This window comes from Acomys minous, assembly GCF_964271855.1.
Source record: "Acomys minous genome assembly, chromosome: 6".
Classification (NCBI taxonomy): Eukaryota; Metazoa; Chordata; class Mammalia; order Rodentia; family Muridae; genus Acomys; species Acomys minous.
The window spans coordinates 98,215,355-98,235,846 of NC_140487.1; the positions used below are offsets into that span (position 1 = coordinate 98,215,355).

General features: G+C 44.8%; 2 protein-coding genes across 2 annotated transcripts in view; both read right to left on the reverse strand.

Moving 5' to 3' along the window:
- Nucleotides 1–255: 255 nt before the first annotated feature.
- On the reverse strand, nt 256–1,082 carry LOC311599454 (anaphase-promoting complex subunit CDC26-like). Its single transcript, XM_084785363.1, has one exon. It carries the CDS (start codon nt 799–801, stop codon nt 541–543), a length of 261 nt encoding a protein of 86 aa, XP_084641489.1. The 5' UTR covers nt 802–1,082; the 3' UTR covers nt 256–540.
- Nucleotides 1,083–15,380: 14,298 nt separating this feature from the next.
- The window catches only part of SMAP2 (small ArfGAP2), a 52,320-nt gene continuing 47,208 nt past the window's right edge, over nt 15,381–20,492 (reverse strand). The window contains exons 9-10 of the mRNA XM_084784888.1: nt 19,058–19,374; nt 15,381–16,708 (exon numbers count right to left, since the gene is read on the reverse strand). Of these exons, the coding sequence (XP_084641014.1) occupies nt 16,583–16,708; nt 19,058–19,374 (443 nt within the window). The 3' untranslated portion in view covers nt 15,381–16,582. The remainder of the gene's footprint in view (nt 16,709–19,057; nt 19,375–20,492) is intronic.

The following is a 20,492-nucleotide window of genomic DNA, read 5'->3' on the forward strand; positions in this document are numbered from 1 at the left end:
AGGTTTCTCTTTAGCCCAGCCTAGCCTCCCAGCTCATGAGACTCCACCTCAGCCTCCCAAGAGCGGGATTACAACTGACAGCACTGCCATTTGGGATCTCTGTTGCTCGAAGCACGGTCAGCAGCCGCCAAACACTGAATGAACGAGTTAAGCGAAAGTCCAAGGGACCAAGTGCAAGTGTTCTAGGTTTGGGGATTTTGGTAAAGACAAGGAGAATGAAGTCACTCTGGTAGCAGCTAATTGTCAACGCTGGGGATTAACGGAACTACTGCCTTAAGGATGTCTCACATTTTTCCAAAAATATATTATTTTTAATGGGTATGCTTCCCACAGCCCAATTTTGCAGAAACAATCCAGAATTTGGCTTCTAGCTTATCAGAAAGGTCGAACAGCAGTAATTTCACGCAGAAGTTATTTCTCCCCGCGGGAGACAGAAAACACTCTGCTAGGTTGCTCACAGTTAAAATTCTCTAATTCTGGTTGTATTTCTACCATCATTGTATTTTGTCCCAGGGGTCTGGCATGCAAGAGAATCCATCTCTAAAATTCAAAGTTTCCAAACTGAGGCGTGTGGCTGTTGGACTTGAGCTGGGGCTTATCACCAATTCGACCATTAACTATTTGTCCCCGGCTCTTGGGGTCACTGCTCAGCCCAGCAGCTCTTTCTCCATCACCGTTTCCTCCCACACCTTCCACAGCTTTCTTCTGTTTCTTACGGGTCTCCAAGTCCTTTCGAATGTCACAGACTTCTTCAGTGTCATCGAGTTTGAGCTCCAGGTGTGTTGGTTTACGTCGCAGCATATGGAAACCAACACCAGGAGCCAGACCCGGAGAGCTGTGGGCTGTTAAAAAATGCCGAGAGGGGAAAAGCTTCGGGGGGCGCGTCTCGGCTACAAATAGATGAATCAATTCACGGGATTATCCACAGGATCTAAGCAGGTCCTAAATGGGTATGTCATTCATTAACCAGATGCCTCCTGTGCTGAGCTATAGGAGTTTAAAGTCACCGTTGCAATCTCTTTTCAGGCCTCTGGAGTTTCCCAGGACCTCAACTCCCACCATGACGCCATTGCTGCACAGACCGAACTCTCGGATGTATATTTTTAATGTTCTTAAAGGCATGTATTACTTTGCTAAGGCTGCCCTAAAAACAAAACAAAACATAACAATGTACACGGGGTGGCTAAAACAATGGGCATTTATTTTCTCATGGCCCTGGAAGCTAGGGCCCCTTTCTTCCCACATTCTCACCCTGCCTGGTGTCACTAAGACCAAATTTCCTCTTAAAAGCCACCAGTCCTCTTTAAAGGTTCAGTCAACACATGACGTCGAGAAAACAAACAAACCGAACCCATTGAAAGATATCTAAAAAATGGTGAGATAGGAGAGACTTGCCAGAGCAAAAACTGGAAAGCCAGCCTCCAGAAAGTTAATCCAAGTTGGAAGCGGCTGTTGCCCAGCTAGCTGGAGAATAGAACTTTCGTACTGCACTCAGAGAAGGGGGGTAGAGGGGAGAATAACACTTTGGGATGGATATAGGAGAGTCTCTCTACGTGATTAGGACCTCAAAGGATTGGGTGTTCCCTTAAGGGTGTGTGTGTGTGTGTGTGTGTGTGTGTGTGTGTGTGTGTGTGTGTGTGTGTGCGCGCGCGCGCAGTGGGTAGGGTAGTGGAATGGACTGACGTGGGACAATACAAGAGAAATTTCTGAGAAACAGAAAAACTCCTGTCTTGGGCTGTGATCTTGGCTCAAGGTCATCTCTGATTTATTGAGCAGCATCTGGGATGTAAAGAATCTGCAAAAAAAAAGGCAAAAGTGGGCAGCAGAGAGCTTGTTAAACACTGCCGAACTGCTGTATCCAGCGCTCTCGGAGAAGGGATCACATTGCTGAGGGGGCATGAAAGGCTTTTGGAGCCAGTAAAACTAAAGCTCTGGTTTATCTCCTGGGCCACTTATGTGATGTAATGTCCGTATCTAAGGGCCAGCTTCTGTCTTGCTAAATACTCAGTCTTACAGCACTAGTTAGTTTCAAAGAAAAATAAAATATATCTTCTTTGGCAGACAGCATTATAATTGTAAGCCTTGGCTGCCTATATATTTATGTTTTCAGTTACAATGTCAAGTGCAGACTTACAGATAAGCAGGCTGTGGGTGTAGTTCCATGGGGTTTTAGGGCACTTGTTCAGCCGGCCTGAGGTTTCTAATTCAGCCTCCCTGGGGGTGGGTGGCACCAACCTGCAAAAACTGTTTCTTTAAAGAAATAAAATGTGGCCAGATAGTGGCGGTGCACATCTTTAATGGAGAGGCAGCCTTAGAGGCAGAGGCAGGCAGGTTTCTGAGTTGGAAGCCAGCCTGATCTACAGAGCGAGTTCCAGGACAGCCAAGGCTACATAGAGAAACCATGTCTTGAAAAACAAAAAACAAAAAGAAAGAAAGGAAGGAAGGAGAAAGAAAGAAAACAAAACCTGGAAACTCTAAAAAAATGTTAGAAGGTTCATGTGTGTGTGTGTGTGTGTGTGTGTGTGTGTGTGTGTGTGTGTATAAGTAGGTAGGTAACCTAATAAGGGTTTTCAATGCATGTTGTAACTCAGGGTAACCACTGAAAGAACAGAAATATGCAACTTCCAATCAGTAATGAGGGAAATGAATAAAATATAACCGAATAGCTATGTGGAGTGTGGGTTGTTTTGTTGAAGGCAGCTAAGACAGTGCCCTCTGGTGTGATTGCATTTGAACAGAGACCTGTAAGATAGAAAGACCATCCTAGCAGAGAGCACAGTCCCTGAGACGGGAGCATGTGTGGTCATATGCAAGGACCAGCGCAGACTTCGGTATGGCTTGAGGCAAAACATGGTGAAAACACCGAGACTATTCTCAAGGAAATGGGCTGCCAGTGAGAAGCTTGGGACTGAGAAGCAGTATGACCCAACTTCGTTTTCCCTCTCTCTCTCTCTCTCACATACATGCATGCATGCACAGGCAGGCACTGCAGGAACTGGTTCTCTCTTTTAACCACTTGAGAGTCCTGGGAATCAAACTCAGGCCACCAGGCTTGGCAGCAGGTGCCTTTACTCTCTGACCTGTCATGCGAGCCCCAAACTTCTGTCTTAGCACAATCAGATCCTGCTCTCTGTAGTATAACCTAGGGTAGATGCAAGGATGCAACACATTAAGAAATACTCATAGTGAGTCATTTTTTAGGTGATAGCAGAGTGGTAATGAATAAAGATCTATCTTCAAGATAAACTAAGAGACTATCCTGTGCATGCCTGTGTAGAGGTCAGAGGGTCAGCCTGAGGTATGTCATTTCTTAGGTGCCATCACCTGTTTCTTAGGACTGGGTCCCCCAAGAAATCTGTCTGTCCCTGCCTCTTCCAGCAATTGAAATTACAAGCATAGGGCACCATTTGGGTTTGGTTTTGTTTGTCTGAGACCTGGCTGGCCTGAAACTTTCTTTATAGACCAGGCTGGCCTTGAACTCAGAGACCCACCTGCCTCTGCCTCCCGAGTGCTGGGATTAAAGGCGTGCGCTAGCATTCTGGGCTGTGCCTAACTTTTTTCCCTTGTATCCTGGGGAATCTCACTCATCCCACATGCTTACACAGCAAACTCTGTACTGACTGAGCCATGTCCTCAGGCCACAACACTATGTTAATAACTTGTAAATATATAGTTCATTAGTGTCAGTTATATTCACATTGTTGGAATTTATGGTCCAAAATCCATTGTGAAATTTTGATGTCTGTTAGTACTAGATTATTCTACCATAGGAATGCAGACATCATTTCTAGAATAACTCAACTAACATTTTTATTAGACCTCTTCTATGCAAATAAAGGGCTAGAGTGAAAGCCTGCATTACATTCCCTTTTGGTTCGTTAAAGACATATTTAAAACAGTGGTTCTGAGCATCACAGTGGATCTGAGAGATCCCTTACCTGCCAGAAGTTTCCACTAGTCTAAAATGAAATAATGAAGACAAAATTGGGGGAGATTTTTATAAAACTGATTTAGGACAATATAAAAAGCCTCTCTTCACAAGATTATAACCTATTTTATATGTTATTTATATCTTAGGTTGTAAATTTTTAATTATACTTTTAGAAATTTATTTAAGAGATATGCACACACATGCCACAATGGTGCAAATGGTGCATGTGTTGGGGTTGGATGATGGCTTCTGAAAGTTGGGTATCTCCTTGCTCCATACAGGGGATCGAACTCACGCCATCAGGCTTGGCAGCAGGCACCTTCCACTGAAGCATCTCACTGGTCCTTAGTGTTGTTTTCTTAAGTTTTACTCTTGCTACTTAACCCAAGCTGGCCAATGTAGCCTGAGTGAGACTTGAACTGGCTGTTGCAAGTGGGAATTAGAGAATTCCCTGCACATCCCTAATAGAAGTGGGCACCAACTGTTCCGGAAAGCAGTTTATAATCTCTCATCCCCCGACCCCATCTCTCTCTCTCTCTCTCTCTCTCTCTCTCTCTCTCTCTCTCTCTCTCTCTCTCTCTCATACACACACACACACACACACACACACACACACACACACACACACACGCACGGATCTCCCCCTGCCCCTTCCTTCCCCGTTGTTTTTTTTTAAGACAAGATTTCACCCTAGGCCAGGCTGACCTTGAACTTAAGTAGGTCCTTTTGCCTCAGCTACCTGTTTCTGAGATTACAGACAAGTGTCACATACCTGACAATATCATGCAATAAAAAAAAAGGTTTCATGAAAACTTTTTAAGGATACAACTGATCTATAGCACTTGGAAAGTGGAGGCAGGAAGATCTGGAAACACAGCAAGTTTGAGGCCAGCTTGGGCTAAAACCCTTTCTTAAAAAAAGCAAATGAAAGAAATAATGACCTGTAGAAAAATATGATTATTTGAGTCATATATAGTGGCATATTTCTGCAATCTCAGCATTCAAAATATTGAGGCAGGAGGATTGCAAGTTGGTACAAGTTTGGGAAGAAATGTGTTAATTTAAACCATATGAAGTTCCTAATATTTATCAGTTTTGACATACAAAAGATTTTATAAGATTCAGCCTAACAGGCTGGAGAGATGGCTCAGCGGTTAAGAGCACTGGCTGCTCTTGCAGAGGACCTGAGTTCAATTCTCAGCAACCATAATGGTGGCTCACAACCATCTGTAATGGGATCTGATGCCCTTCCTGACATGCATGAGAACATACAAAGAACTCATACATACATTTTTTTAAAAAGAGAGAGAGAAAAAAGATTAAGCCTAAAATTACCTCACTATCCTTATATACGCACAAATATATATGTCAGGGAAAGTGCATATAGACATACATGCACACAGACATACATGTCAGGAATACATATATATACACACATTATATATACATATATATACACATATACACATATATGGACATACTCATATTTACATAAAACATATATATTAAGGAAAAATACATACTAAGTTCCTAATATGTACAAATTAAGATAACTATAACATTCTATGAAAACAAGCTATGACCTCACAATGCTGTTTGAACTAGGGATGTTTCAGCTCCCTTTTTCATTTTAATAAATGTATTCAGAACAGAACAATTTATCTCCTATAAGTAGGAAATTATTACATACCATAAAACAATAAAAACATTGTAGCCAAGAAATTCGGCTTTTTAATAAAACCATTAATAGCAAACCTAATCAGTTGACATACCTACCATAAACTTTTTTCAGTGAGGAGACTGGAATTGCTTCTCAGTTTGGAAGGGAGTTTCTGCTGGTGGAAGAAACTGGTCTTCACAGATGTTCTGTTTTACAGGCCCCCACTTCGAGGCACAAGTTACCATGCTGACTGCATCCTGTGTAATGGCCTCTGTATGCACTTCACACTTGCCTTCTGTCTCCTCTCCCTGTTTATCTTTCTTTCTTTTCTTTCTTTCTGTTTGGTTTTTGTTTTGTTTTTGTTTTTGTTTTCAAGACAGGGGTTTCTCCATAGCCTTGGAAGTCCTGGAACTCACTCAGTAGACCCGGCTGACTTCAAACTCAGAGCTCCACCTGCCTCTCCCTCCCTAGTGCTGGGATTTAAATTGCACATCACCCTAACTCCTCTCCAAATTTCTTTTTTTTGTTTTGTTTTGTTTTTTTATTTTTATTTTCTCTCCATATTTCTTAACTGCATATTGTTTTGACATAATACAGAAAAGAAAGGTTAAATGTCTATATTAAGGATTTCTATCATGTTAAAAATGATTTAACTTTTTTAATGTTACAAGGTACATTTAAAAAAAAAACCTAAAAATAATAAAGTTAAAAATATTCCCACTTTTAAGTTAAATGATCCACTTTAAAATTTGTTATTCAGAGGCTAAAGAGCTGTCCTAGTGGCTAAGCAGACAAGCATGCAGGCAAAATCCCCATGTACACAAAAAAAGATTTTTAAAATAAAAAATAAATTTTTAAATCGATAAGATTTTTGTTGTTGTTGTTGGAAAGAAAGAGAATAAAGGGAAGCCGTGAGTGGAAGTTGTGGGTGGAGGAACTGAGTCCCTTTCTGGCCAGGCCTAGAGGGGAAAGAATGATGTGACAAAAAGTTCATCTTCCTGAAAGGCATGTAGCAAAGGCCTATAATCCCAGCAGGGAGACTGGGAGTCCCAGGAGTGCCTGGCCTACGTAGTAAGATGGTTTCAAAGAAAGAAAGAAAATAGGAAAGGAAGAAGGATGAAAGCATCTGGCTTGATGTCACTTAAAAAAAAAAAAAGCAGCTAGCTACCTAAGAATAATAACAGACACTTTACTCACTGTCTTCCTTTCCTTTGTTGGTTTCCTCCACTTCCCACTGGTGTTTCCTGAGTTTCACAATAAGCTGCTTGTGTGCCCTTCTTTGTCTCAGGGTCTGCTTCTGAGATAACCCAGATCAGTGCCTGGATGTGTGAGCAGTGAGCCTGGAAGTCACGTTCTCCTGGGCAGCGAGCAGCAGTGCCTCAGCAGCCTACACTGCTCCCCACCCCCACCCCCAACCCATCCCCTGTACACACACTCGTATCCTTGAGATCTCATACACATCCTGAAAAGACCATTCACCAAGCTGTCCATGTATTTCCTAGACATGGCACATACTTCGGTTAACTTTTAAAAGGATAAGTTCATTCTGGTGAAAACTGTCCCTCAGAGTTGCACTGAGCCTGCTCTGGGCTTCTGATCCCAGTGAATTAATCAAGTTTTTTTTTTTAAAACTTATTTTTGAGATAAGATCTTGCCACTGACCTCAAACTCACAGCAACCCTCCTGCCTCAGACTCAGAAGTGCAGGGATTTCAGGCATGCCTAGTTTCCATTCACCTTATAGATCATCTTCCCACCTTATTTGAAAAACCCACAGTTTTTATGGGAGCTTTTTCTTTTCCAAGGAACAATGTACTAGCACAGGAGGGTAAACAGGATTATCCTACCTCGTCCTCTCTGGACAGGGTCTTTATTCATGGACATAAATCCACAAGACAAGTTCAGTGGGAAAGGAGAAAAGTAACATTTTAGAAACTGGAAAACAGGGAGGTGGGTGCGAAATAGATACGAGTCCTGAAGAGGCTGGAACCCTAAGCAAGCATCAGGACGAGCCAGGGGGAACCTGTCCGCCCTTGCAGGATCCCCCAGGAGAGACTGCTGGGGTATACTGAAGATGGGAGTGGAAGTGATGCTAAGCACTGACTTCTGGACAGACATCTGTTGAAGCAGTGCTGATTCCCAGCATCCTTCTGCTCTGTGGACAGACAGCAGTCCTCTTTGTATCTCTCCAGGAGACTGGAGAAGTTATCTCAAAGGGGACCCAGAACTAATGGTCACCAGGCACCGAGGAGGACCAGTTCTGTGCTGGGTATGGAAGATGAGATGGGGTAAGGGTAAATGAAAACATTCACCAAGAACTTGAGACTCCCAGCCTTCTTTCCAGAATGTTCCATCTGGTCAATACTATGTGCATTTTTGAAAAAGTATTTCCAGTAAATCCAGTCGGCCTGGGGGAGAAGATCTAAGAATGCCAAGTAGACGCCACTCAGGAACTTGAGAATGAGAGAGGCTGAAGGGCTTTCTTAGGGCTTTCATTACCTGGGTCCATACCGTCTCATCTGATAACTGGACAAGGACATCGCATATATTCAAGATTTGGCAACAGCTAACTGCTAGTATCCACCTGTAGAGTTACTGGGTAAAATGGCAATGGGATCCCTTTGGAGAAGACCAGGAGTGAGATGCATGTATGTACCTCCTCAGGATGCTGGCCTTTCCTTGTTGAGCACGCTCAGAATCTGTCCTCTCGCTCAGGTCCAGCAGCAGATCCCAAGGTTTCATTTCTATCTCAGTAATATCTGTCTCTACAGGTAGGGAAATTTTAGCTACATGGATGAAGTAGAACTTTAGTAATCTGCTACTTATTTGGGACCCTATTCTCAATTATCCTGGGTATCCATTATGAGTAATGTGGGTTTCAGGCATTGGTGATCTATTGACAGATCATTGTTAAAGGCAACGATTGAGAATTTCACAACTCCACTGGAAATAGGAAATAAATTTCATCAGTATCATTAAAAATAATTTAATGCATGCATGTATGCATGCATGCCTGGAGGAATGTCTTGTGTGGATTTAACAGTTGTCAATAAAGATCTGATTGGTCAATCTGCTGGGCAGGATAGGAAGTGGAAGGTGGAACTTCCTGGTAGGGAGAAAGGAATTCTGGGAAGGGAAGTGAGAAAGGCTTTTTTGCTAGGAAGAAGATACGTATGTTTGTGAAGGATAGTTGAGCACCTGGCTGTAGGAACAGACAGATGGAGCAGAACCTGCCCCAGAGTCATCAGATTGGCAAGTTATTGGTTTTTATGTGGGTATTAAAGATACTAGGATTAGAGTAGCTCAGATTCTGTCCAGCATGGTACTTACAGCTTAAAAATAATCATAGTCTCTGTGTCAGTCATTGGGGAACTAGCTGCTTAAAGGAAACTACTAAACTACTGCCTTGATAATTTACTGTATTAATGTTGAAAGAATAATTCTTTTGACAACATGCATGTGTGCCTGTGTACCACACGCATGCAGGGGTCAGAAGAAGGGTGTTGAATCTTCTGGAACCAGAGTTAATAGACAGTTGTAAGTCACCATATGGGTGCTGGGCACTGAACCTGGGTCCAATACAAGAGCAACAAGAGCTCTTAACCACTGTGCCACCTCTCTCCATTTCATCATGATGTTTAAAGATTCTATACCTGTCTTTTAAACACAGTCTCATATAGCTTAGAATGGCCTCAAACAATGTATAGCCAACCCTTCTGCCCCACCTCTTGAGTTCTGGGATTACGGGTGTGCACCATCATGCCCAGTCTATGCTGGGGATTGAAGCCAGGGCCTCATGCATGCTAGGCAAGCATTCGGCCAACTGAGCTCCCCTCTTCCTTTGCTCTTTTTCTTTCTTTGAAACCATCTTACTGTGTAGCCCAGGTAGTTCTGAAACTTCCAGTCTCCCTGCTGGGATTAGAGGTGTTTGCTACCATGCCTGGCAGGAAGATGAACTTTTGCTCACATAATTCTTTCTCTAGTTGTAGATTCTAGACCATCCTAGAGCCTTGCTAGCACTATTACAACTAAGTGGTATTCAAGAGTTTAGTAAACAAAATGTCTTTGGGTTCCTACCAGTGGCAGGGTGACAGAGAGAGTGATATCAAATTATGCCCATTTGGAGGGAGGAAAGGGAAGGGAGAAATGCTTAATTATAATACGTATTTTCAAAACTGCCCAGCTGGGGATGGAGAGATTGCTGGTGTTCCAGAGGACCCAGATTCGATTCCCAGCACCCATCTCATGCCTTTACTGTTTTTAACTCCAGTCCTAGGGGGATCCAGTGTCCTCATTTGGCCTCCATGGCACCACATATAATGCACAGACACACATGCAGACAAAACACCCATACAATAAAATAAAATTTACTTTTAAAAATAGGCCCAGCTACTACATCTAGTACATTAAACCCCAAAACTGCAGTAGATGTGTCCATGTGAATAGCGACAAACTGTAGATACATGTTGTTTCTTCTCTTGAGTGAACAGCCTCGGTATTTTATATAAACCCCTCACAATTTCCCCCCAATGACAGAACAAGCCTCCTTCAAATCTCAAGACTTAACTTCCAGTTTCTTTTTTCCCTTTAAAAACATCTTGTTAGTTAGTTTGTTTTGTGTGTGTTTGAGAGCATGCATGCACGCACATGTGTTTGTATGTTGGTGCACAGAGGCCAGGGCATGATTATGGAGATGAGAGCACAGTCTGCAGTAGACTCTCCTTCCACCATGCAGGTCCTGTGGGCTGAACCTGGGTCATCAGGCTTAGCAGCTATTACCTCAACTCACTCAACTGTCTTACTAGTCCAACTTCCAGTTTCTCTACTGGTTTAAAAAAAATTGAAGTTCCTACTAAAAATTGGCAGAGCCATTAAAAAAAGTCAATGTACTGGAGAGAAAAGTTAGAGACACTGTTCCAAGTTAAAAGATACCAAACAGGTATTGATAATAAACTTAAGGGTTGGCTCTTGGTTTAAAAGGGAAAGCAACTGTGTGCTGTACTGGCACACCCTTGAAATCAAAGCACTCAGGAGGCTGAAGCAGGAGGATTCCAGGTTCAAGGCCAGACTGTTCTAGATCCCAAAACATGAGATATTCCTGGAGTAACTCATTATAACTGACATTAGGTGGCATGGCGTTACTGTTGATTTGGACAGGATATTGTTCTTAGGAGGCATATACTCAAATATCTAGGAGTTTGGCACTCTTTCAGATGACCCAGTGAAAAATGTGTTCAGCATTTTGTGAGCTCTTTGCATGTAAGCATGCTCCAATAAGAGAAGTTCCATTCTCTCCAGTAATCTATTGCATGAATATAGCATGATTTAGTCGCCCATTTTTCTGCTAATGGTCATTTAGGTTGTTTATAGCTTCGTGAGATTGTGTATGCTCTCCTGAACATTTTTATGCTTCTAATGTTCAAACCCAGGCATTTCTATTTGATATACACCTAAGGGCAGAATTGTTGCCTATTAGTAATCTTAATAGCTAACGCTAAAGAGCTCTCCCAGGATCAGTTTATATTCCCACCTGTTCGAGTTGCTACACATTCTGATGCTTGGAAATGTATTTCTCATTTAGTCATTCTGGAACACACACACACACACACACACATGAGACAGGCTTTCACTATGTAGTCCTGGCTTGTGTGGAACTACATAGGCAGGGCTGGCCTTGAAATCAGATATTTTCCTGCCTCTTTTTCCAGGGATTAAGGCTTCTGCCCTATTCAGAGATCCGTTGCTGTGACTTTCCTTTCTACTTCTCCAACATCTAGTAGAGAATCTGGGATTCTCGTGTTATATTTTGTGGCTATGTTTTTGTTTTAATCCCAGGTGTGGGATATAGGGCCATTTCACATTGTCCACAGCAGCTGACTATAATGTGTCTCGTGCTCTAGCAAGGGTGTGATTTTTGCCAGTTGCAGATAGTTTAATTCTGGGAACTCCTGAGAAGGTATACACAGGAGAGCCCTGTGCGGGCCCGTGGCAGATGCTGCTCCCTCTGCTGCCGCTGCAGCGTTTTCTTTTGCTGTTGCTGGATTGCCGAATATTCTGAACCTGCGGCCCCTAATGAGCAGGAAGTAGTCTAAAGAGGTCTACAATCCCTTTCCTCTCTAATCTTTTTTCTCACCTACCTAGTTTTGGGAGGTTGGAAGGGATTGGAGAGGAGAAGAATGGTAGAACTAAGAAACCAATAAAATACCTTAAAGTATATGGCTACATTGGACATTTCTTCATATGGATATGCTAGTAAACTGGGTTATCCCATAAAGTACCCATGCAAGTAGGTGTGTGTGTGTGTGTGTGTGTGTGTGTGTTTCTCCCCCTTTCTGGAACAGGGATGGAACCCAGGGCCTCATGCATACTAAGTAAGCATTCTGTCTCTAAGCTGTAACCCCATCCATCTGGCCTTGAACTCACTCATGAAATCCTCCTGCCTCAGCCTCTGGAGTAGCTGCAATTACAGGCCTATGCTACCAGACTTGTTTGTCTTTTCCTATTTGGAATGATTTCTTCACACACACACAGTGCCTTTATCACATGCTTGGGTCACCGTTTCCCATGTTGTGACAAGCCATTCATACATGCATACATATGTATATATGCACACGTCTTCTCCTGTTTATGTATTGAAGCCAGGAGGAAGGGGCATGGCACACTAGCTAAGCCGCCGGCTCGGCTGAGAAACTCGGATACCTAGCGGCCTACCACTGTTGAGGTCCAGCTTCTTTGTGTCACGGACACCAGGAACCTTCTATTTCTTCATGAAAATTTAAAGCCATAACTAAAAAAGCAAACAAACAAACAAACAAACAAAAAGTCTTACCTCGTTTGTTGTTGAGAGTGAAGCAGACAGCTATTGCTTTTTTCTTCATTGGTTTGAAACGCATACCCTATTTCTTACAAGCAACATGTGATTCACTATGTATGTTTAACTTAGCACAGTCCGTTTCTCTACTTTTTTTTTTTTTTTTTTTAAGTTTTTCGAGACAGGGTCTTTCTGTGTAGCCTTGGTTGTCCTGGACTCGCTTTGTAGACCAGGGTGGCCTAGAACTTACAATGATCCGCCTGCCTCTGCCTCCTGAGTGCTGGGATTACTGGTGTGGGCCACCACGCCCAGCTACCCCACTTCTCTACTTTTCAACTTATTTCAGTTTGGTCTTCAGCCCCACACTGGCAGGTTTCCAGCCCTACCATCGCTATGAAAGTGCTGTGCCTGCTGTCACACTCCGGATCGACAGTCCCTTCTCACCCTCACCTCCTCTAAGGTTCCCTGCTGGCTTGTCGTCTGTGGTCTCTCCACCTCACGTTTGTCCCTAGGAATGCTTTGATTACATGTTTTCATCTCCACTCAGTCTGCTCTCCTTCAACCCCTACTCAGAATGAGTTATCTCCCCGAGGTTCTCTTCCTAGTGCGCACTTCTCGTTTTACGAACACCGTTTCTGATCCCATCCACTTCTTCTGTAGGGGTAACTCTCAAATTAGCATCTTCAGTCGAACTTCTTTGCGCCTCAGTCTCAAAGCCAATTGCCAGCTGTCCAGCCAATCGTGGAGACATGACAGGCCGCCCGATACAACACACCTGGAGTCAGACTGATGATCTCCTTCTATCAATCTCCGGCAGGCCCTAGAAACTCAGATTTCTCTTACTCCTTTCTCTCCCTCCATCCCATTTCTTTTGTTGTTGTTGTTGTTTGTTTTTCGAGACAGGGTTTCTCTGTGTAGCCTTGGCTGTCCTGGACTCACTTTGTAGACCAGGCTGGCCTCAAACTCACAGCGATCCGCCTGTCTTGGCCTCCCGAGTGCTGGGATTAAAGGCGTGCGCCACCACAGTTGGCTCCATCTCACTTCTTAGACACTGCTCTGACCTTCCAGCTCTATCTCCTGACATATTTTTCTGGTTGTTTTTCCCAAGTTGTATTCCATGGATATTATATATTAAAAAAAAAAAAAAAGGATTCTACTGTAGAGTTAGGCTGCTAAGTACTAGAAAGCCAAGAAAAACTTCTTTCTACCAGGCTTTCTGGAGCCACTCTGTGGCTGTTAGATTCTAAATACATGTGAGGTGATATAACACACAATCTTTTCCAAGCTTATCTTAGGGTTTCTAAGGAATGCTGAGTAGCATCTAGGCTGCCTCCTCAGGCATAAAACTGCTTCCTAGTCAGTCCTCTCTTCCCTAGTCCCATTCCAGGGTCCTAGCTCAGTTTTACCATCTTTTTAGCCCCATGGCTCTTATCCTGCCTCCTCAGACATTTTATTCACAGTGGTACAAGTGCGGGTATCTAGAACTCAAATGGTAACATGACATCCACTGTTCATGTTTTAGGCTACGCTCCTTCCTGGAGTGTGGGAAGCAGTCCTGTGACCTGGCCGGCTCCACCTGTCCCACCTCACACCACAAACCCACTGACCCCTTGGGACTCTCCAACTGCTCTCACCTCTCCAAATGATCTTTGCTTCCATGGTGCTATCTGGAGAAGCCCTCCCTTTCTTGTACCCACTGGCTAACTGCTAACTCTATAAAACTCAGCTCAGATGCCACTGTTCCTAGGAAGAATCCTGATGGTACCCTGATGCCAGCTCATCATCCATTGTATCAGCAATTATGCGTTGTTCAAAGCTTATGGTCAGGGACCATGTCGTACCCTTCCACCAAGTCCTAAAATCTAGTGGGTCCCAAGGCTCAGTCCTCTTCTTATTCTGGCCTGTTAAAGTGTAACCTCCTCTGATGCACTCCACCCAAATACCATGCCCACTATCTTCTTACCTTAATGCTCTCAGAAATTAATTTAATTGCCCATCTATGCTACCAAATTACCCCATACAACTAGAGTAGTTATTTACTGTGCTGTCTCTACTGACTCAGACAGATTCTGGCATAATGTTTATACGTTAAATATGTGTTGGATGAAATCATGTCGAACACAAGGCTGGCACATAATTCTTACTGACATCTGAATGCTTGCTAACTGCTCTATATTGTGTTAAATGCACCACAGGAATTACTTTGTCTTAAGACTACAATTAGCTCCGTTTTATCCTGAGACCTCTAGGAAGAATAGTTGGCAGGAATTCTGGTTACAAAGGCTATGGGTACCAGTGGCCTCAGGATGAGTGGCTACTGCACTTTCCTCCCTCTTACGCCTGTAAACATTCAACCATGTGCTGTAATGAAAGGACGGTGAAGGTGGAAGACGAGGGAAGGGAAAATGGTGTCCTCCATGAGAGCAGAAAGGGCATCAGATCCAGGAGGAAATGCATTGCAGACCTTCGTCCCTTGCATCTACCCTCCCCAGCCAAGCAGAGCAGCAGCCTTATTTCATGACGTGTCATCCACTTCCTCCTGGTGCTTCGAGATGGCTGGGTCACCTTTAACCAGGCAGCCAAAGGGAACGACTGCCGCCTTGCTAGGAAGGAGTTTAAACTAGTTGTTCATCTGAGCACAGGAAAAGAACACAGTGTTCTCAGAGCAGACTCTTGGAGTCTACTACCAGCTCTGCCGAGGAAGGGTATATGCCTGGGAACTGCGTCCCTTCTACAGGAAAACCACTCCAGGTTCTAATAGTCCACGACCCTTACTGCGCCCCAGGCCTCTCCTCACTGCTCCGGATACCACCAGAGAGAGTCCTCCTTTCTATCTTCTGGCCTGCCCTGCTCTTGGTATACCAAGAACAGAATTCCTTAAAATGCCAAAGTGAAGGCAGCAGGTGCCCTTGGAAAGCAGAAATCTTGTGTGTGCCTCACTGCCTTCCAAGAGTGACACAGTGACAGCCAAGCAAAACGGTCCTTCCCTGCAATATTTATTAAGGAATTTACACATACACAGGAGAAAGGCGACCAGGCGCTGTGGTTCCCACACATGAGATCTTTGAAGCAAAGTTTTCCTGTTTGAGTTTTCAGGTGGGGTGAACAATGGCCAAGAGAAAGCTGCCCAGGCTCTCTGCCTCTCACACCTAGAAAAGGTGGGCAAACAGCACTCAGACACCAGGGCATCAGAGAGTGACTGGCAGATGGGAACAGGGAAAGGAGAAGGGAGCTAACAATGAGATGGCAAGTTTTAAACTATAAGATAACCTGGCAACAGTTTTAGGCTGTTGATAAATTAACTCCTCTCTGTTGTCAACCTAGAACTATAAAAAACAAAGATACACCCAGAGCAGATGGGGAGGTGGCAAGTGGGATCCACACATCCACACACACACAAACCGTACACATGATAAGCTCTGCATCTCCTCATAGGGGCTGGCCGTCCAGCCACAGGGCCAGCTGCTGCTTAAGGTAGGCAGAAGGCGGGCAAGGGATGTGTGTTTGTGTGGGGCCTCCGTGGAGTCTTTGGTGCTAGTAAAGGCTGACTGAAGCGGCGAGTCCTGCAGCTCCAGACCCTGAAAGCACTCAGAGTGAAGAGTGGTGTTTTTGCTCATCCTCATAGGAAGGGGCTTGCCTCACTCTAGGGCCAGGGCCAACCTGACCCAAGACCCAAGGATTATCTGATTGCAGAACTTCCTTCATTCCCACAAAGCTGGGAACTTGATGCCTCCCTCTTCAAGCAAACTCTCAACACTTAGACACAGCTTGCAACACATAAAGAACCCTCTGCTTTCCCCTCTGCCAAGCACTCGTCCCCCACAGACCTTTCTGAGGGTCTGAGAGGAGGCTCAACCTCAAGGGAAGGTACCGAGCAGTGTGTACATCCTCTCGCCTTTCATGTGTCCTCTTCTGCCAGTAATTTCTAAGGTGCTGGTGCTGGAGAGAGGGAGGGTGGGGTTGGGAGGGAATCAGGGGACCTGACCCACATAAAGCAACAGAGAGGGCTGTGAGTTTGGGAAGGGACTGGGTTGGGCAGGATGCCAAACCCCATATGACTTATGAGCAATTTCTAAACCAAACAGAGAGAGGTAGGAGAAAGGGAAGGAGGGTGCTGGGGAAAGAATAGAAAGGGGGAAAGCAAGGGCTGAAGAGAGTGGCAGCCATACAGGTGCTTTGCTTTACTTCCACATCTGAGGACTGAGAGTCTGATTGGCTGCCTGGCCATTTCCACCGCCCATTGACTGTCCATAGTTCATCATGCCGTTGGCTCCGTAGAAGTTCATCCCAGCCATCTGCTGCGTCATCTGAAAAGAACAGAGATTTTTTGGATCCGACCTTGGGCACGTAGCCAGTTAGCACACAGAGCAGGAGAGGAGTCCTGTTTGTGGGAGGGGAAGAAGGAACCCTGAGTCTAGTCAGCAGAAACGCCTCCCATGAGCGTCTCTTCTTTCCAGGCCCTCTCCTCATATCCTCACTGAAGAGACCTGCTGTCAACTGGCCAGTCTTCTCCGAAGAGTCCAAAGACACACAGGCCCCTGCTACAGTGCTCTGCCTCCCCACAGCGGAGCACATTACTGCCAGAGTCAGTGCTTTGGGCGTGCTTGCTTGGGCAAGGTGGGATGATGGGGCCTCCTACTGAACAGTCAAGGAAAGAAAGGACGAACAACCTACAGGGAGGCTGAGAGAGTCAGGGGCACAGCCTGGGTGGGACAGAGTCCTCTTTTTGATGTTTATTTGAGACAGGGTCTTACTATGTAGCCATGACTGGCTCAAAATTCACTATGTAGACCAGGCTGGCCTCAGACTTGCAGTGGTTATCCAGCCTCTGCCCCATAAGTACTAGGATTATGGTCACGTGCTGGGCCAGTACGGATTTCCTTGTGATTAGAAAGACAGATTGACAATTTCTTAGATAAAACAATGTCTTCAAGCTCCCTAAGCCCAGTATGTTTGCTGTATAAACTCTTATTCTCTCATTAACTTTTTCAAAAAATTTCAGTTTTCCTTAAAATTGAAAATTAGGAAAAAACCAATTCAACAAAACCCATGTTTCATCTTTAAATTCACTAGCTGTTAAACTTTTAACCTGATTTTTTTCTGTGTATTCATACATGCATATATATACATACAAAACCTTTAAACTAATTTTGAGGAGCATCACAAGATGCAGGAATCACACCATTGCACCCCATGGAGGTCAGGAGGCAACACATGAGGAAGAGCACTTTCCCAGAACCACGCTCCAACACACCCAAGAACTGTCACATTGCTACAACAGTGCACACTGCTTCAATGCCTCAACTCTTTTTTATTACTTCTTTTAAAAATATGCTTATGTATTTTTTAAATGTATGAGTGCTCTGTCTGCATGTATACCTTCGTGCCAGAAGGTTCCTTTATAGATGGTCATAACGCACCATGTGGTTGCAGGGAACTGAACTCAGGACCTCTGGAAGAGCAGCCAGTGCTCTTAACTGCTGGGCCATCTCTCCAGCCCTCAGTTCTTTCTTATCTACAGCTGATGTCAGCCTGGGGGTTGATTTCTGTTTAAGGTGCGACTAACAGACTTGTGTGTGGAGAGATGTACAGAGGTTGCCTCAGTCCAGAGAATTTTCTTGTTCTTTACGTCTTAAAAGTTGATATTTGAAAGTTGCCTGCTATGGGTCAGTTTCTCTAAATAAAATTGATTTGCCTGTCGGTGATGATGGCACATGCCTTTAATCTCAGCACTCAGGAGGCAGAGGCAGGCAGATCTCTGTGAGTTCAAGGCCAGCCTGGTCTACAAAGTGAGTTCCAGGACAGCCAGGACGGTTACACAGAGAAACCCTGTTTTGAAAAAGCAAAAATCAGGGTGGGAGAGATGGCTTAGCAGTTAAAAGCACCTCTGCTCTTCCAGAGGTCATGAGTTCAATTCCCAGAAACCACATGGTGGCTCAAAGCTCATAACCATTTATAATGAGCTCTGATGCCCTCTTCTGGCCTGCAGACGTACATGCCAGCAGAGCATTGTATACATAATAAATAAATAAATAAATAAATCTTTAAAAAGAAAGAAAGAGCAAAAATCAAAACAAAGACTTTTATCTTCCTACGTCATGCTCACCTCCCCCAACACAATGCTTTTCCAAGTTACCGACTTAGACACCTGTGTTTTTCAGGTTCCGTGTCTTCATGGCCTCAGGTAACCAGAGCTCTACTCTGCCACACCTTGGCCTGTTCTCAGTATGACTCCACCAGGCTGGGCCTTTCTCCTTTGGGTTGTGTCACCTCTACGCCTCTGCTTCCTCTCTGTTTGCATAATGTCCTCTGCGGTGCTGGCTCAGTGGGATTCTGGTATTCCTATGCCTAATATCATGTCACCTGAAGCCTGCAATAGTGGCTTTACTTGTACTCCTTGCTTATCTGTAGACTTTTGTGTTTTGTTTTTGAGAAGCTGTGGAGACACTCAGACTTGGTCTACAGGCCTCATTGTATAAGAACTCAGGAAGCCTCAGAAAGTCTGCCTTCAGCCAGGCCTTCAGGGAAATAAGCATGGGTATACCTCTCGCATTAGCTTGTTGGTTAGTATGGAAAGGACTTGGGGATAAAGGGCACCAGGTCAGACACTGAGGAAGCCTCTCAAGTCTCATCCCAGGTACAGCGAGGCTGCTCACCTGAGTAAGGTTCCACTGCAGCTGCTGAGCCGGCTGAACCCCATACACAGTCTGGGGCACAGCTGCCATGCTTGCCATGTAGCCGGCCTGCTGAGTGCTCATCATCCCATTGGGCACACCCATCATGGAAGCCTGCATGCCCCCCATGTAGCCTGCAGGCATGGCCATGGGGGCAACCATTCCAGAGGCTCCCGGCTGAGCCACCATGCCTACCGGTGGGGGCAGCATGCTCCCCATGATGCTGTTGGGTGGTGTAACCCCAGGGAAACTGGGGTAAGCCGTGGGGTATGCCATCTGAGCCGGAGCCATGAACATTGCTGTCAAGAAAACACACGCATGGGTCTGTTAGAGAGGGGCAGGCATAAAACGTCAGCCCAGAGACTCACTAGCTGGTCCTTTCCCGCAAGATGTTCTCACGTTACTCAACTCAGAACCCTGTTCTCCACAGCCAAGCAGCAGCATGAATTCTTGACAAGCTTTTCTGCGGCCACTAGTGGGCCTCACTCTGAGCGAGTCATCCCTTTTCCCGGCGGAGCAGACCCTGACCTTGAGTCTGATGCCACAGAACTGTGACACTAGACCCGACAGAAGGGTGGCTCTGGTGACATATATCTATCTGCTGCTACTTTTTGGCTTCCCCAGAAATGTCATTTTCAAGTTTGTTTTATATATTATGTCCCAGACCTCAGAGTTACTGTACAGGTAGGTGTCAACTTGACACAAGCTAGAGTCATCAGAGGGAAAGGAGCCTCAGGTGAGGAAATGCCTCCATGGGATCCAACGGTAAGGTCTTTTCTCCATTAGTGATCAATGGGGGGTCCCAGCTCATTGTGAGTGGGGCCATGCCTGGGCTGGGTGTCCTGTGTTCTGTAAGAGCCTGAGCAAGCCATCTGGAGCAAGCCAGTAAGCAGCATCCCTCCATGGCCTCTCCATCAGCTCCTGCCTCCAGGTTCCAGTCCTGCCTGAGTTCCTGTCCTGACTTCCTTTGGTGATGAACAGCAATGTGGGAGTGTAGGCCAAATAAACCCTTTCCTCCCCAACTTGCTTTTTGGTCATGGTGTTTCTTCACAGCAATAGAAACCCTAAGACACTTACTATTCCCTGTCACAAAAATAATTCTTTTTATAAATTAGCATATAACAGAACATGTTTCCTATGGCATTTTTCACATACACTTACTTTTGGCTGATTTCCCCATACACACTCATCTCCCTGGACCCCATCCCTCTGTACTCTGCCTCCTCTACCCCTCCTTCCATTTTCACATCACACCTGCTTATAGAACCTACTCATCTCTCTCTCTCCCAAAGCATCCTTCCCCTGTCATGGGCCCTTTTCTAGCTTCCTGGACTCTAACCACAAGTACTCTGTCATATATGGATTCTAGCACATAGTTTTTCACATGTTACTTACGTAAGAGTAAAATTACACATGT